Source organism: Crocodylus siamensis, chromosome 9 (genome assembly GCF_052110815.1).
Source record: "Crocodylus siamensis isolate JL-2025a chromosome 9, ASM5211081v1, whole genome shotgun sequence".
In the NCBI taxonomy this organism is placed as follows: domain Eukaryota; kingdom Metazoa; phylum Chordata; order Crocodylia; family Crocodylidae; genus Crocodylus; species Crocodylus siamensis.
In genome coordinates, this window is record NC_143403.1 from 25,930,358 (window position 1) to 25,947,884 (window position 17,527).

At 42.3% G+C, this 17,527-nt stretch overlaps 1 protein-coding gene across 3 annotated transcripts in view; it reads left to right on the top strand.

The window, feature by feature from the left end:
• The first annotated feature begins 4,149 nt into the window (after positions 1-4,149).
• The window catches only part of CYLD (CYLD lysine 63 deubiquitinase), a 32,276-nt gene continuing 18,898 nt past the window's right edge, over positions 4,150-17,527 (top strand). The window contains exons 1-6 of one of the 3 annotated variants that reach the window (XM_090062290.1): positions 4,150-4,274; positions 9,620-10,283; positions 11,672-11,974; positions 13,123-13,228; positions 16,274-16,372; positions 16,615-16,731. In XM_090062290.1, coding sequence (XP_089918416.1) covers positions 9,777-10,283; positions 11,672-11,974; positions 13,123-13,228; positions 16,274-16,372; positions 16,615-16,731 — 1,132 coding nt within the window. In that variant the 5' untranslated portion in view covers positions 4,150-4,274; positions 9,620-9,776. The remainder of the gene's footprint in view (positions 4,275-9,619; positions 10,284-11,671; positions 11,975-13,122; positions 13,229-16,273; positions 16,373-16,614; positions 16,732-17,527) is intronic. The other 2 variants (XM_090062291.1, XM_090062292.1) reach the window with 2 other exon arrangements.

The window sequence follows — 17,527 nt, forward strand, 5'->3', positions numbered from 1 at the left end:
GGATGCACGACAAGGTACAGTTGGCCTTCCTGACTGCTTCCCCACACTGCCGACCCATGTTCATCTTGGAGTCAATGATGACTCCAAGATCCTTTTCTGCCTCTGTGCTGGCAAGAGGGGAGTTCCCCAACCTGTAGGTATGGTGCCGGTTGTTCCTCCCCAGGTGCATCACTTTGCACTTGTCAGTGTTGAATCCCATCCTGTTCTCATCCGCCCACTCTTGTAACCTGTCTAGGTCCGACTGTAGCCTATTGCTCCCTTCTAGAGTGCCCACATCCCCCCACATCTTAGTGTCATCAGCAAATTTGAACAGGGTGCTTTTTACCCCCTCGTCCAAGTCGCTGATGAAGATGTTGAACTGTGCGGGCCCAAGGACGGAGCCCTGTGGAACCCCACTGCCCACATCCCTACAGGCTGAAAATGACCCATCCACCATCACTCTCTGGATGCGGCCCTCCAGCCAGTTGGCAACCCAATTGACTGTGTGGGTGTCGACAGCACAGTCCCCCAGTTTCTTAATGAGAACGGGGTGAGAGTCAGTGTCAAAGGCCTTCCAAAAGTCCAGGAAGACTATGTCCACTGCTACCCCTGCATCTAATGATTTGCTTATCTGATCATAGAAGGCCACCAGGTTGGTCTGACAGGACCTGCCACTGATGAACCCATGTTGGTTGCCCCTAAGCATGAAATCCCCCGCTGGCCCCTCATGGATGTGTGCCAGCATTATTTTCTCAAACAGCTTGCCTAGGATCAAAGTAAGACTAACTGGCCTATAGTTTCCTGGGTTCTCCTTCTTCCCCTTTTTGAAGATGGGAACCACGTTGGCCCTCTTCCAGTCCTCCGGCACCACACCAGAGCACCACGAGTGCTCGTAAAGCTGGGCCAGGGGTCCTGCAATGACCTCTGCCAATTCCTTTGGTACTCTAGGGTGGAGATCGTCCGGACCAGCTGACTTGAACATGTCCAGTCCCTCCAGAAGCTCCCTAACTAGTTCCTCACTAACTTTTGGCCCAGGTGTGCCTCCCCTGGGGCCTGAGGGGGGGCCCAGTGGGGGGGTGGCTGTTCTGGTCCCTGCTTAGGAAGATGGAGGCAAAGAAATCGTTAAATATGATGGCTTTATCATCTAGGATAACTAGGTCTAATGGACACAAACTTCTAGAAGGCCGATTCAGGCTTGGTATAAGGCCAAACTTCTTTACAGCTTGAGTGCCCAAGGTCTGGAACAGACTCCGCCCAGAGGTAGTGCAAGCACCTACTCTAGACTCATTCAAAAGGTATTTGGATATTTATTTTGCTGGGATCATTTGCAGACTTCCTGCCTCTGGCAGGGGGGCTGGTCTCAATGATCTCATGAGGTCCCTTCCAGCCTGTAATGTCTATGAAATCTATGAAAGGGAGCAGACCAATCTAGGGGTTCTTGGTGCTGGAGGGTGGGGTGGGTGAATTGAAGCCACCCACTGAGGCGGAAGGGGCTCCACTATACCTGCCCCACCTTCTAGCAGGTGCTGAAACCCCCCACAACTGAAGTCTTCCTGCTCCCTTTCTCCCTTCCCATTCTGAAAAAAGCGACAGACTGCCAGACAGCGCAGACAAAACTTACAGAAGACAGTCTTATTTTGAAAGGTCATCTCACCCCCCTCATGCAGTAAGGGTTCAGATTTTCACTCAGTCGGACATTTTTGAAGCTGTCTGCATCTATACACTTGTGTTTGATCACAGCTATAGACCACTTTCTGTGGCCAGATCGGGTGAACATTTCCTGCACCCAAAAGGGCTAGATGGCCTGCCCCTTGGAGCCTGGTTAAGACGCTGGGCACATGCTTTCATAGGCACTACAGGGGTCATACATGTGGAGGCACTGCCACTTCATAATTTCTATATGCATCTTGCAATAACTAGCATTTCCTCCAAAGTTTCAGTCCCTGCGATTAAGTGACAGTTACGTTTATTAAAGTAGGCTTGCAGCTTGGCAGCTGGTAAGCACATCAGAGTGACTCTTAAGTCATCTCAAGACCCATCAATGAGCCAAGGTAAAGATCACGCTCGAAACAAGGGGTTGCTTCTGCCAGAGACGAGCTCGAAAATAAAAATTCAAGGATCAGAACCGAGAAGGTGCATAGGGACCAGACCTGGGGCAATCTGACCTTTCACACAGAGGCTTGAGGAAAGGGCCATACCCTATAGAGCTGTGCGAAATTTCTCCGGCAGTTTCGTTTCGACACTGTTTTGACTTGTTTCGAGCTCGAAACAGCAAAATTGAAATGAAACGGAGACCTTCGAAACAGCCTTGAAACAAAATGAGGCAAGTGAAACACTCCGAAATTTTTAAAACGTTTCGAGTTTCAAAGCTCAAGCTGGGCTTGCTTGCAGGGAAACAGAAACTAAAGTAAGGAGAGGAAGGGGGAAGAGTGGGGGGTGGAGTGGGGTGGGGTGGGGTGGGGTGAAGGAGTGCTTTCATTGTTGACTGTGTAGCTGGCCAGTGGCTGTCATCCTTTCCTGGGGTCCCTTCCAATCCCAGTGCTCTGGGGACGGGATGGAAAAACTGCATAAAAGATAGCATTGTTTGAACTGCCCTGTTTTTTGCTTTGGTGTCAGTTAAGTGAGGGTGCACCTTAACACACAGTGTCACCCACCTATGTCATGAGTTTTGCCTGTAGGCAGCTAGAGGTGCAGGGCCCTAGAACCCCTGCACCGATCTCCTCGACAGCTGGCAGGCTTCGTGGCCACAGCAGGGCCTAGCAGGCCTTCAGTTTTCACCCCCTTGTGCCCCAAGACAGACACAGTCCTACAAACACCCCCCATGTCATGAGTTTTGCCTGTCAGCAGCCAAAGGTGAAGGGCCCCAGAACCCAGAAGCCCTGCACCTTTCTCCTTGACAGCTGGCAGGCTTCGTGGCCTCAGCAGACCTGCAGCTTTCACCCTGCTGTGCCTTAACCCACACACGGTGTCACCCACGTCACAAGTTTTGCTTGTCAGCAGCTTGAGGTACAGTTTCCCCCAAACCCCTGCACCTAGCTTCTTGAAACATGGCAGGCTTTGTTGCCTCAGCAGGGGCCACCACCCCTGCAGTTTTGACCCCGCTGTGATGTGAGTTTTTTTCTTTCAAGATTTCAGGTGCAGTTTCTCTGAACCCCCTGCACCTATCTCCTTGAACCTTGGCAGGCTTCATGCCCTCAGAAGGGGCTACTGTTCCTGCAAGTTTCATCCAAATCAGGCCAGAAACAACGAAGTTATAGGCTGTTTCAAGCTTCCCCATTATAACCTATGGGCGAAACAGTGTTGAAACAGCGAAACTGTTTCAACAACATGAAACAGAACAGCGGTTTCGAATCTAAATGAAATTTGAAAGAAACCCTGTTCTGTTGAAACAGAACGGTGCCATTTTGCGCAGTCCTAGTACCCTGTGACTGAATAACTAAGGGAAGAGGGCAGGGTTTGAATTAGGACAGAGCTGGGGGGACACATGCCATGAGAGAGGAGGCCCCCCCCCCCCTAAGATTTGAAAATCATAACCTGGGGGGTCTCTGATTTTATTAAGGCAGCCTGATGGGCAGCCCAATCTTTTTTGTAGACCCCCCCAAGAGTCAAGTCTCCTTCCAACCCTGGAAGAGGGATTTGGCAAGTGCTGGGGAGGGGCCTGGGTCCACCAGGCCACTGCACTGGTGACAAGGCCCCGGCAGGTGGGCTTTTAGGGGGTCAGGGAGCTCCATCCTCCTCCGCTCCCCGCTGGAAGCTCAGCTCTTCTACCCCTCCACCCCCGACGGCCAATGGCCAGAGCGTATATCGGCTCAGGGAGCCAATGGAATCAAAGCACCCTCTTCTTCCCTCTCTGCCCGCCCTTCGCCTCGCTCCCGTCCCCGCCGCAGCCAATCGGCAAGCGAGCATCCAAGGGCTTGGCCAATCCGCCCGCTCGGATCGATTTCCCTATTCCCTTCTCTTCCCGCCTCCTCTTGCGGCGCAACGAAGCTTGCTGGAGTGGAAATCCCCGAGTCGGGCCCTCCCGTGACAACGCTGTCCGCCAATCGGGAGGCAGGCGAGCCGGCTCCGCGCTTTGTGGTTGGCTGCGGAGAATGGCAGGAGGCGGTGCCGGGCGCCGAGCAGGGCAGGTGTCGCGGGCCGGGCGCCGGCAGCGTCTGAGGAGCTGGGGGGGTGTGGGGCTGCAGCTAGGAGCACCACGTGGGGGAGGGCGCTGGGAAAGTCCCGGGGGCGGTGCCGGGCCTGTACGGGGGACGCCTGGGCAGCGCTGCGAGCCGCCGGCCGAGGATGAGGCGAAGGTGAGCGGCGCTCGGGGTCCGCGGGGAGGCGAGGGCAGCCCCTTCCCCGCTTTGCGGCCGCCCCCCGCGCTCGCGGCCTGACGCTTCCTCCGCTGCAGGACGCGCGGGGCGTCGCTAGGCCCGGTGGCGCGGGGCTGTGGGTCTGGGCTCTGCGGGGCGGAGGTGCGGCCCGGGTGGGGCGCTGCTCTGCCGACGGATCCAGCACCGGAGAAGCAAGGAGGCAGATTAGTAACAAGCCCCGCCCCCGGCCACCCCAGTTTGTTTGACGAGCTGCACTTAGGGAATCCGGGGGCTTCAAAGCGAAGGTATTTTGTTTTCTGCAGATAAGACGCAGCCTGTCAGCTTAGCTGGGAAGAGCTGGCAGTCTGATTGCCTTGTGTCTCGGCGTTACAGCCTTCGTCTGGCACTGCGATCAAAATGCGCTTCCTGCACAAGGGAAAAGGCATTCTGTTGACATTTATTTATCGTATTTTACGGTGTATGAGTTGATGTGGTGTAGACAGACCTCAGCCCTGTATTTCTGCTTAAAAAGCGTAAGGGTTTTTGTAGATCTGGTGTATACATTGACCCTGCCTCACTGGGAGGGTTGGACAAGGGTGGCTGGGTGAGCTGGTGGCAGGAGAAGGTGGCGGGGATGGTGCAGGAGGCACCAGAAGCCTGGCAGCTCGTGGGAGTGTTGTGTCAAGCACCTCTGAGTTGGGGCAGCACCCAGGCGGCTGGCAGCCACCCAGCTGGACCGTGAGAGAGGGAAGGACTAGGCCCCCTGCAGTTCAGGGGCTGCCCTGTCCACCAGTAGCTTGCCCCGGGCATGGTGGGGGGGAGGGGAGGAGACAGGCAGGCTCCACCGAAAAAAAGGATTGGGCCCCTTGCTGCTTCTGCCTTTAATGGGCTCCTGTAGCCTGCAGGATGCTTGGCTTCTCCTGGGAAGGGGCTGTGGGTGAGCATGGGGGGCAGCAGGAGGGTGGCTGGATGCACTGGTGGTGGGGACAGCATCCATGGCACTGGAAGCCCAGGCAGGCTCACTGGAAAATTGGATCCAGTGCCTCCGAGCTGGGGCAGGACCCGGCCCTCTCGCCAGTGGGCACTGCTGCTGCAGATGGAAGGACTGGGCCCCCCTGGAACTTGGGGGCTGCCCAGCCTGCTGTCAGCTTGACCCTTGGGCGTGGGAGAGGCGGGCAAGACTTGATGGGCATGGGGTTTGCTTTGGGGTGTTCGACAGGGGCCGGGGGAAGGCAGGAGCCTGGCTTGGCCTCATTTGGTGCCAGGGAAGCCCCTAGCCACCAGCATGCTGCCTTCCTGTGCGGCAGGGTGCTAGCACAGGGTCCAGCCGAGGTATTGATATGGTGTATAAGTTAAAGTGGAAATTTAAAGGTGAATTTTTGGGGTTTCAAACCCCAATTTATATGCTGTGAAATTTATATGCTGCCCTCCCTAGCAAAGGCACAGGAGAGCTTACAGTAAGTAAACTGAGTAGCTTTACTTGCTACTCTCTTACCATGCCATGGTGGTGGTTGCCTCATCACACACACACCTGCAAAAGTAGCCCATGTTTACAATGTGGTGCCTTTTCTAAACAAGGGACAAACCATTTCTTTGACAATTAATAAATATTGCTCTTTTTTTTGCTTTACAGTATTCCTTAAAATAAAATACTAAGCATCTTAATGATAAATACAGGTTAAAAACACCAGACCTCCAACAGTTCATTGGTTTGAGTTAAGGTTGTTGTAAAGGTCCTAAATTTTCTAAATGATATGGTAAATTCACATTGGCAATGGAAAGTCTGTTTTTTCAAAAGCATGGGTTTTTTTGTGTTGCAAGCATGCTATCTTATATTTTTGTTGCCATTTGCTCACTCGATTATGGCTGTCTTCACTAGACTTTTAGAAATGGTATATTAATTTGCTCTGTAACTGTTCAATACGTGGTTTTTAAATGTGGGTATCTACAAGAGACAGGTCAAACAGTGCAGCCTTTCTAACTCTGAATGAAAGCAATGGATTTGTGTATATTTGTGCTGAAACTTGATAGGTGATATTAACCTTCTTGCTTAGCCTGAGTCAGACTATTGCAGGATAGAAACAAAGTTCTCACATTTCAGAACAAACCTTTTACTTGGCCAGATGAGTTCCTAGCATATACTATTACAGAGAATCAAGACAGGTCAGAAAAAGCTTAGGGAAGCTTCAAACTCAACCAAACTTTGGTCTAAACTTTGTAACTTTATAAATCCATAGTGTGACTTTATAATCACATTAATCTAAATATGTTTTTCCCCCTTAACTCACAGGCCCCTTTGGGTATTAATGTAGATGAGCACGGAATAAGACTGTAAATGAATGGAAAGTTTTGATGTTAGTCTCATTTGACCTATTATGATGGTCTGACATGCTTGGTCATACACAGCATATGCAGTATAAGGAGATGAGAAATTATGATTAACTTTAGCATGAGTTAATTTGAATGTTGAAAGCAAACATGGTTTTGTGTCTCATGTTCCTATGGTGCTGTTTATTTTGTATTCTGTGTATATTTTAACTACTGTATCCATTATCCCATTGAAACAATGGTATGTTCAGTTGGGGATGGTCCAAATAGATTATATATACTAAAATAAAAATAAAGTTGAAGTTGCAAAAACTTGTTCCAGATCATGCTATACCCATTGTAATCTTTGATTTACCTACTAAAATAATGCCAAACAAAAATTACAGATGTGTTTTGCTCCTAATGATGACAGTTTGTTAAGGTAGCATACATAGTAGCCATTCACAGTTACCTAAATATACACTCTCTTTTACAAAGCTGGTGGTAAAGGACTGAGTACTGGGTCTCTAATGGAAAGCTACCTTCAGTACTAACTAGTAGCTGTCTCTGCACTTAGAAAAATACTTGATTCAATATTTAATGGTGGTATTAATTCATTATTTTTCATTTCTGTTGATTAGTCAAACTGGAAGATTGATACAATTGTTTATAGTATAATGGCACCATCATATTATGTATAGCAGCTGCATTAAGATTTTCAGTCAAGTTCGGTACTTTTGAACATGTTGGATTATATTGTTCATAGGCTCATATTTTTATGCTGTTCATTGTTGCATACTACTAGCGCTTTACCAATCGTTACAGTAGCAACAAAAGAAACTCATTTAAGAGAGGTTCTTTATTCTTTTCTAAATTTTTGCAGATTGACTAACAGGGTTTTTTCTCATGCATTGAGATTGATGTCTGTTACGTTTTAGGCATATGATATTTGGAATGACTGTGGCTTTGATCCTGCAGTGACTGAAAGTTGTGTTTTAACTTTACACTCAGTGCATCATTACTTCATTTTACACACTTCAAGTAGTCCAGCTGAAGTAAAAGCATTCATCAGTCCTTACAGGATCAGGATGTAAGACTTGAAACCTGGTTCTAACTCTAGAAATACAGAGACCTCTGAGCTCCAATTGTCACAATTCAGTTAAGCACTGATATGTAGGGGGAAGCAGTCATTAAACATCATTATCATGACTTTAACTTGAAAACAGGTTGACAGTCAAACTTCCAGATTTCACCTTAGTGGCATCTGAAACTGCCCAGATGCATCTCAAGGGTGCATCCCCATGAGCGGGAACGTGCATTTCCGTGGGGACAAAAAGCAGCTGCTAGTTGTGTGTGGGCACACCCCTACATGTGTGCTCTGGCAGATGGCAAATTGCTCTGGGTGGGGTAGGAAAAGCTGGAGCCAGTACCTGGGCTGGCCCCAGCAGTCTTATCTGGGGGTTTTCTATGGTTATAGCAGCTGCAATTTGGGCACACAGATGTGTGCACTGTGCAACCTTTTCCTTTCTTTTTTTGACACCAGGACCTCCCCGTGTCAGAAAAACCTGCCAGACTGCAAATTAGCAGTGGAGCAAATGTTCACGGTTTGCAGTGCCGTGGACAGGTTTGCAGCATTGCAAACCACACGTGCACCCTTATTGGGTTTTTTTGGAATGGAGACAGACTTACGGATCCACTGGTGCTACCTACCAGTTGCTGCCATGATGCAGAATGCCAATGGCATTGACACCCATATGCAGATTCAGGAAAGACTAAATAGATTCTGTGTTCAGGATCTGAATGGCTATATTATTGTCAAACAGTACCAGCAGGAGGCTTTGTTTTTTAGTGCAGAAGTATGTGAAAGCCTACTGCTTAAGGAAAGTTTTAAGTGCTTACATTTTCCCATTCATCTTTTATTGGTCTCTTACAGCAGAACTTTTTTGAGCTACAAGAAAGCTAAAAAAGTACTTTTCTGGTCTTAAAAAAAAAGACTGAAAACAAATATGTATTCCTAATGGTCATTAATTGCTTTTGCTTCTGAATAGCTGCCCAAATTGGTCTTGGGTTGTGTGATGGGACTAGAAATAGATTTCAAGAGATTTGCCTGAACATAAGCAGGGAAAATATGTGAAGAGGGGGAAAGAAGCATAAAAATGAGGAGGCAAATTAATAAGCGATTAGTGAAACATTCATTTGACATGTAATCTGCTTGATGGTGGTTCTGTCCACATGATTTTAAGTGTTAACTTTTAAACTCCAGAATATAGGATGTAACACATGAAGTATATTTCTATATTCCATTCTGATAATCCATTTTATCCAGCTGGATAGTAAAGTTGATGTGTTCTAAATAGAACACTTTAAAAAGCAAGATGATACACTGAATGAACAGTAATATTTTCTCTTAAATATTTTTAAATAAGATAAATAGTATGTTTTGGATATATGGTCCCATATAGGTTGTACTTGTAAAGTAATTCTAGTGTTCCTTATTATTACAGTAAATTATTTTGTTATTAAAATTGATGTTGCTATTCCTATTGTGTCTTCATAGTCTATCTGCTTGACAATCATGTAATAGCTTGTAATAAAATTGTTTAATCTACAGAGGAAGCATGTAATGTGTGTTGTATGACACAGGTGTTTGACTGTTTCTGATTCAGAAAAAGTATTTAAATTCTATAAAAGATCCTCACTTCAGAGAGAACCTTTTCAAAATGTGCCTGTAATTTTGGGCTCTTTTCTTCAGTTTGATTAGAATTAAAGTTACTGCTGCTTCCTTTTTTTACTTGTATGTGATTGTTGCATTCTATAGCTCCCTGATTCAAAGCACTGGAGAAAAATAAACCATAAATAACTGAATTATAAATGTAACCAAAATGTACAGACATTTGTTTGTTGTAAGCATTATCAAGCTACTTTTTGTTGCTTGGGGAAAAATGAAGAATTTGTGCATTTTTAAATGTACTCTGTTTTGCTTAACTTCTAACAGTTGCTCTCAAACTTTTATTATCTTTTTTTTCATTTTATTCTAGGATTTTTGTTATGAATGTAACTCTTTGCCGCATGGACACAGAATTATTGTATAAAGTCTGGACCCTCTAGCAGAACTTTTCTTAACCAGTACTGTGAGAATGTCAGTCACTCCTCTTCCTTGAATATAACTGCCCACTTACAACCATTTTAATCACAATGAGTTCAGGCTTATGGAGTCAAGAAAAGGCGAGTTCATCCTATTGGGAAGAGCGGGTCTTTTATTTGCTTCTCCAAGAATGCAGTGTCATAGACAAGCAAACTCAAAAGCTTTTGAAAGTACCTAAGGGTAGCATAGGCCAGTTATTTCAAGATCGCTCTTCAATGGGACACAGCAGAAATATCCCTTCTAAAGGCAAGAAAATACAGATTGGACTAAAGATTCTGGAACAGCCACATGCGGTCCTATTAGTGGATGAGAAAGATGTGGTAGAAATAAAAGAAAAATTAGCTGAATTGCTTTTGGCCATTACCAACTGTGAAGAAAGATACAGTTTGTTTAAAAGCAAAAGTAGATTAAGTAAAGGCATCCATATAGATGTTGGGTCACCTGTAAGAGTACAGCTGAGATCTGGAGAAGATAAATTTCCTGGAGTTGTTCGCTTCAGAGGACCACTGTTACAAGAAAGATCATTATCAGGGATATATTTTGGAGTGGAACTGCTGGTAAGTTTCTTGCATACTTGGCATGTTAGATGAGACAAACTTATTTTAGTTTTATAAAACGTAGAAATGTACTTCTTGAACAGTTAACTGATGACACGGTATCCAGAACACAGCTTATAACTTTATTTGGTTAATCTCTTACAAAAAATTGCCTTTATTTAATAATCTTAAACAAGCTAATATCACTGCACTTTGGACTTGACTCCACATGCCAGAGTCTGGGAACTGAGGCTCTGAAGGTGTGAAATCCAAAGGTCTGGGGCCCATAGGAAGTATGTTGTTTTTTGTTTTTCCTCTGTAAGAAGAGTGCTACCAGTATTTTTATTGGGAAGATGCAGTCTCAGTTAAGTAAATACGAGTTTACTTAGGTCTGTATGTGTTTAAAATTAACACCCTATATTCTCCTTGAAAGCTAATTGGCAGCCAGTGCTTATTGCAGAGTTTTAATGTTGCATGCTTCTAAAAAGATGTTCTTTTAGAAGATGCTCTGATAGTTACATTATGGCCTGAAGAAGAATATTGGCAATAAATGTGAGAGTGGTAGGAAAATCTACACACTTAGAAAAAAATGTATGTTTTTGAAGAGGTGGAAATGGCAATTACTTCTATCCGTAGCTCCTGTTTGGTTTAGCTGCAACTTCATCAGTTATGAATTTGTTAATGACTGACAGATGTACAGTATCAATTTTAGGGACCAGATATATTTGCTATAGCTTCTGGTTGTTTTTATCAGCTTACTGATACTACCTTGTTTGACCTGAGCACCAGCCAAGTCATTCTTACTCATACCCCAGGCTTTACCACCATCTTTAAAAGAAGAAAAAAAGTTGTTGTATTCTAAAGTGATTTTTGAGGGGAAGTAAAGGTACTCCAGTTGCAGTTTCTGAAGTAGTGATGTGTTCAGTCTCTGCATCTGTGGGCCCCCACCTTCTTCCTCTCCTTTTTTTTTTTTTTTGTTTCTCTATAACAGTGATACCTTTTTATATCAATAGAATGAAACTTTCAGCATTTCAGCAGGATAATTTGTCTTATGTCAACACTTAACTTCTTCATTTAAGAGCCTTGTAGCCTTGTGTGGAGAAAAAGATAGGAACTGTACTGCTGGAATGTTAAAATTTGAATACCAGCAAGGATATGTTTGCATGTTTAGTAAACAAGGCCCCGCTTAAGGTGCTTCAGCACATATAGGTATCTATAAGCATATGTGGAGTCATGGAACTGATGTAAAATGACACCAGGTATTTATGGTAGCACACTTGTTAAAGTGCCTTGCTGAATTGACAGTAGAGGCATCACCGATTTATTGCAGTTCCTTCAAAATGGTACCTTTTGTTTAGTCCTTTTCTGGAGGATGGTTGATATTTTTTATTTTTCTCTCCAAAATCCAGGAAGAAGGTCGTGGTCAAGGTTTTACTGATGGGCAGTACCAAGGCAAGCAGCTTTTCAGATGTGATGAAGACTGTGGTGTTTTTGTTGCTTTGGACAAACTAGAATTGCTGGAAGATGATGACAATGAACTGGAGAATGACTATGCAGCTCCAGTTGACACAATGCAGGTAGAACTTCCTCCTCTAGAGATCAACTCCAGGGTTTCTCTGAAGATAGGAGAAAGTATAGAGTATGGGACAGTTATATTCTGTGATGTCTTACCAGGAAACGAAAGTTTAGGATACGTTGTTGGAGTGGACATGGTAAGAAATTAATCCAACTTAAATTACTTTTGCATGTGTGTTTTAAATAGTAAATTACATGCAATATAGAAGAAAAAAGCAGTGATCTACAAGCTACTTCAGTGGAGGCTAATGATGTAAGTGGGGAAATCAGCACCAACATGTAAAGATGCCACTTAGTGGCTGTTTTTAGTATCAGGTAACAATATATTACTTGACTTTAAACAGGTCAGGCAAACAATATGGGTTCTTTAAGGAGCCTCCACTGAGCTACTTGCCATGCTAGTTATCATTCTCAATATTATTAAGTTACCAGTTTGGTTTATGAGGATATGCTTGTTTGTTTTCAGAGAACTACAATAGAATCGTGCATTTCTGATTTGTTCTTTTTCATTTTGCACACAACGTTTTTATGTAATTGTGTTCGTGCTATATATTTTAGAGACTTGCTGAGGTTTTGAAGTATGAAATTTGTCATGTCTGCTTTGTTTGTTCGTGACTTTTAAAATAAACAGTTTCTGAGATTTTGAGAGACTATTTTGTGATCTGCTTCTTTAGTGGACTGTAGTAGCAGTAAGAATAGCTACAGTGCTTGTCTTTAATTTCTTTAGTTGTATAGAATAAGTTTAGTAGATAACACATTTATTGAAGCAGGGACTATTTGCCAGGAAGAAGAAGCTTATTTTTTTTGTCATTGCTAAGAATATATTTAAAACTAGTATTTTAGTGTGTGTTTTTCTTCTTTTTTTAATACACGCGTTGTTCATGTGAGTAAAAAAAAAAAAAAAAAAAAAAAATTAAAAATATTATGGTAATTCATCGTGTATGACTGCATCAGCTCTATCTGGTATTTTTGTATCAAAGCCAGTGTTAATAGAATCACATTGCATATCGTACTATTTTAACAGGCCTAAGTTTTATATTAAAATATAAACCCTTTTTCTTTCTATTATTATTTTTTAATGAGCGAGAGACTGAAAATCCTGAATCATGTACAAAGTTCAGGATATATAATGCTGTAGCTAAGCAAGTATTTGTCAAACCTTGTAGTTTTCTGCTTTTGCCACAAAGGTAAAACCTGTATCTAAGCCCATGGATAAGTCTTTAAAAGCTCTGCAACACTTCCCTTGGACAGTACTTTGAAATCCTCATTTTTTTTCTATTTTTAGGACAATCCTATTGGAAACTGGGATGGAAGATACAATGGCATACAGTTGTGCAGTTTTGCAAGTGTTGAAAGTACACTTCTCTTGCATATCAATGACGTTATTCCAGGTATCTTTAGTATTATTCATGTACATTTGCTTAGTTAACATTTTTCAAAGCCTTGCAAGTGCATTTAAAACATAGCAATATATCCCACTGATTTAGCTTTCTTGGCCTCTGCAACTCCTTTCATTTAGTCCTTTCATTTGAAAACTTGCAGCAGTGGTGTAATCCTTCCTGTATAGCTTCTGATTATTCACCTGTTGGTTTCTTTGAGCAATTCTGAATACTTTGACTAGAAACCTGTTCTCCCGCATATGAAATCTAAGCCATTCTATAGAATAAAGAAGTAACAACCTATGACTTAACACTGCACAGAATGAACAGTAAGTAATCATAGGCACCTTTTCTGAGAAACTTTTATGATGTTAATAGTTTCAAATGACAAACTAACATCTAGTAATTGCAGTCCTTTTGTGCACAAGGGCTTGTTTTTCAGATAATTTGTGAATTGTAGCTGCGGTTTAACTGCAGTGTGTTTAATGAAGGCACAGAAATGTCCCAAAAGAATATGTAATTCCCCCACCCTCAACTGATAATTGTCCTTTTTTAAAAACTTTATTAAAAATGCTTATATTTATTTCCGTTCCCCAGGAATTTTGGGCTGCAGTCTTACAGCTGCAGCCTGTACCACTTCTTTCTAATTTAGTGACTAACTTTTTCCTTGAGTACATTCAAGTTCAGATGTGTCATGAAGTGGTACATATACATAATGGCACTCATGGAAGCATTATGTACATGTGCTACTCTGTTTGTTTAGTCAAGCCACATAGCGTGTTAGATTCTTTTTTTTTTCTTGTTGCTTTTTCTCCAGAGAAGAGTTCTTAACTCCCATGTATTAATGGCAGGTAATGTTTATTGCAGTTATATCAGTAAAAATCATAAACATTCAAAGTAGCTTGTCTGACATCTTTTCCAGCTACATAGTTGGTCCAGTAAAAGTTATTCCCAAACAGACCTTGTGTCTTGCTATTCCCTGAATCATCATGGCTACAACAAAACTATGGCGCTTTCAAAAGAGCGAGCATTTTTCATTGGTGACCTTTTAAAATTCAGCTACAAAAGGATAAATATTTATTGGAGGAGTGAGACTCTGCGAATGTTTTTTTTCTACTTTTAAAACAAATGTAGACTTCAAAAATAAAGAAGTAGGTGATAAGTCACTTTAAATGTATTAAACTGAACTGAGTTTACCAGTTAGTTACCAAACTGTTTTTTGTTTTTGTCAGTTTTCTGAAATGCTGTGTAAGGTCCCAGTTCTGTAAGATGTTTGGGCATATGCATACTTTTTTAGAGTGTATTTTTGTGAAGTTACTCACTTGTGTGAAGTTATGCAACTGCTTAAACAGATCACTGAACTTTAGGTCTACAGGCTTAAAAGGACTATTAAAATACAATTATTGTTAACTTAGTCATAGTAAATTCTAAGATCTTATAAGTCGATACATGCTTTATGTTTAAATGGTAAATATTTCTATTTAAAAAAATATCTCTTGAAGGAATATTTCTCTGGATGGTTGAGTAGAGATAATCTCATGTCCTCCAACCAAAGTAACTGAAGTGTGGTAATAGTATTACTCCTAAGGGGTTACACTGCAAAAATGTAATTGAACTGCCATACTTATTCAGAAACATGGGAATTTTTTTCCATTTGAACTCTTTAAAGTAGATCTAGCATGCCCTGAATCTTCTGACGACGTGCTGAAGAAATGGCAATTTTCTGCTTGCATGGTAACTTGCTATTTTCAACGATGAGCTGAATTTAGTCCTATTTTGCACAAAATGGGGGAGGGGAAGGGAAATATGGTTGTATTTATTTACGTAACATTTAATATAGGCACTTTCTATTATTATCCTTTTCTTTTAGATCCTCTTAATTTTTGTCAGCTCTTTCCAGTATAGTAGGGGAAAACCATATGTTATGTAGTCAGGGGGGAAAAGACTTTTTGTTTCTTTACAGCCAATAAGTGTTCTGTTATTATGACCAAAAAACTAAGTATGGCAAAAAAACAAACAAACCATGGTCTAATAATAAATATCATTAGATGTGCTTGGGTATAAGTAATTTTAATATACGTCTGTTTTGAAATCCTGTTTTCGGTATTGGCCACCTCTATGGTTCCTTATCTGCAGTGTTCATCTTAGGCTTTTTTTTAGCAGCAGACTGTCTTAAAATCTTCCATTCATGATCTAAATATATGGAAAAAACTGAAACTGATTTTGCAAATTACTACCAAGTGCATACCATAAACGGAGAATTTAGAGAGCTTTGTTTCATTTTCACTTGTAGATACAATTTTGTAGAACTGCTTTTTAAAAAAAGAAACATTAGGGTTTTGTTAAATGCTGATTGTGATACTTTAACTGGAGGCATTTTAGTCCATGACAGAAATGAAACTCCAAAAGTGAGAGCAGGAGAGAATAATCTCTTTCTCTGTTTTGGTAGCATCCAAGGGCCTAATAAGGTTTGGAAAACCACTGTACACTTCCTTCCACAAGCATGTAAGACTAGGTTCTTAAGAACATCTTTGTGTTTTCTGTTAAAATAAATCCATGTTGTCTTTGGTTTAAAAACAACTTTGCAGCTGTGTATTAGAACAGCTTCCTTCATTGGGAAGCACAAATACTGAGTAATCCAGTATTTTGTTGCATGAAGGTCAGAACATTCTGTTTTCTATTGAATAATGCTCCTTGTGCAAAGGCTAACATATTTGAAGTTAAAATTGCAAATCTGGGTACTCAAGTTTAGTTTATTGACATTATACTTGGATAACAACTAAAATCAGCTTGCTTTTTCACCCCCTACTCCCAAATAATTGCAAGGGAGCTATATGTACCTGTAGGTGTATTATTTATTTGTGGGGGAAAAAAAAAAACCTGGGTTACCTTTTTAATAGTCTAACCTTGAGAACCCAGGCTTGAAAAGTTTTTGGCCTGAGTTTCCTGAAAATGAGACATCTTTTTTTTTTTGTTTGTTTGTTTTATAAAGTGATATTTTGAAGACTTTGTTTTATTTGGCCATATATATTCAAACTTCTTTGTACTGTATTCTAGAGACAATACCACAAGACAGAAGACCTCCTAAACTTGCCTTTACCTCAAGAGGTGGTGGTGATAAAAGCTTATTCAATCATAGTAAGCCCAAAATTACAGGTACTTTTTAAGAGTAATTATGATTGTGTTCAAAATCTTTTGAACAAATGTTGCTGATTTCATAAAACTTCAGATGCAAAGCGGGGTTCCATGGGAGTTCTCTCTGGATTCTAGGAACTTCTGGCACAGAACTGGGTTGGGTAGGGATAATAGCTGTCTTTGCAAGAATAATTTGTTTTATGAAACAAAAACAACATATGGTGACTTTCTGCATGTCCAAATAAATCTGCTTTGTTTTCTAGGATCTGCCTCTGAGCCTGGAAATAGAAGCAGATCTGAAGTTTTCTACACGTTAAATGGCTCTTCAGTTGATTCTCAACCACAGTCTAAATCAAAAAACCCATGGTATATTGATGAAGGTAATGTGGTACCTTTTGTACCCCCTTTGTGTTAATGTGTGTTTATTAAATGTGGCATACTGGAAAGGTAAATTTGAATTACAGTAAGTTTATTTTTCAAATGTTTTTGGGGCAAACTTATCTGTTGTTTTTTATGCAGAACATTTGTTGACAGGTCCTCAGATGTATGCTTAATGTTAACCGAAAACCTTAGCGTTTCAGTCCTGCTTGGAATAGATGAGTCCTTAAGTGCATTGTATGTAGTCCTTGTTGGGTATGTATAACACAGGAAATAATCTCAGATGCTCATTACTGAGTGAGAGAATTATTTTATGAAGATACCCAGCTGATCACCTTCATCATCCGCCGTAAAGCTGGCAAGTCAGTCAGCAACACAGAAGTCCTTAACTTCAGGAAAGCCAGCTTTGACAAGCTCAGGAGGCTTGTCAGTGAGGCCCTAAGGAACCATGACCCCAGGGAGAGGGGAGTTCAAGAAGAGTGGTTGCTCCTCAAGGGAGCGATCCTCAATGCACAAGTTAAGTCTATTCCATCTCAGAGGAAAGGCAGCAAGAGGGCACAGGAGCTCCCCTGGCTCTCCAGGGACCTTGCAGACCTCCTGAGGCTAAAAAAAGCCTACAAAGGTTGGAGGACAGGATTCACCTCCAAGGAGGATTATTCTGCACTGGTCCGGTCCTGCAGGGAGCAAACCAGGAAAGCCAAGGCTGCAACTGAACTCCAACTAGCTTTGAGCATCAAGGACAATAAGAAGTCCTTTTTCAGATATGTGGGGAGCTGGAGGAAAAGCAAGGGCAACATT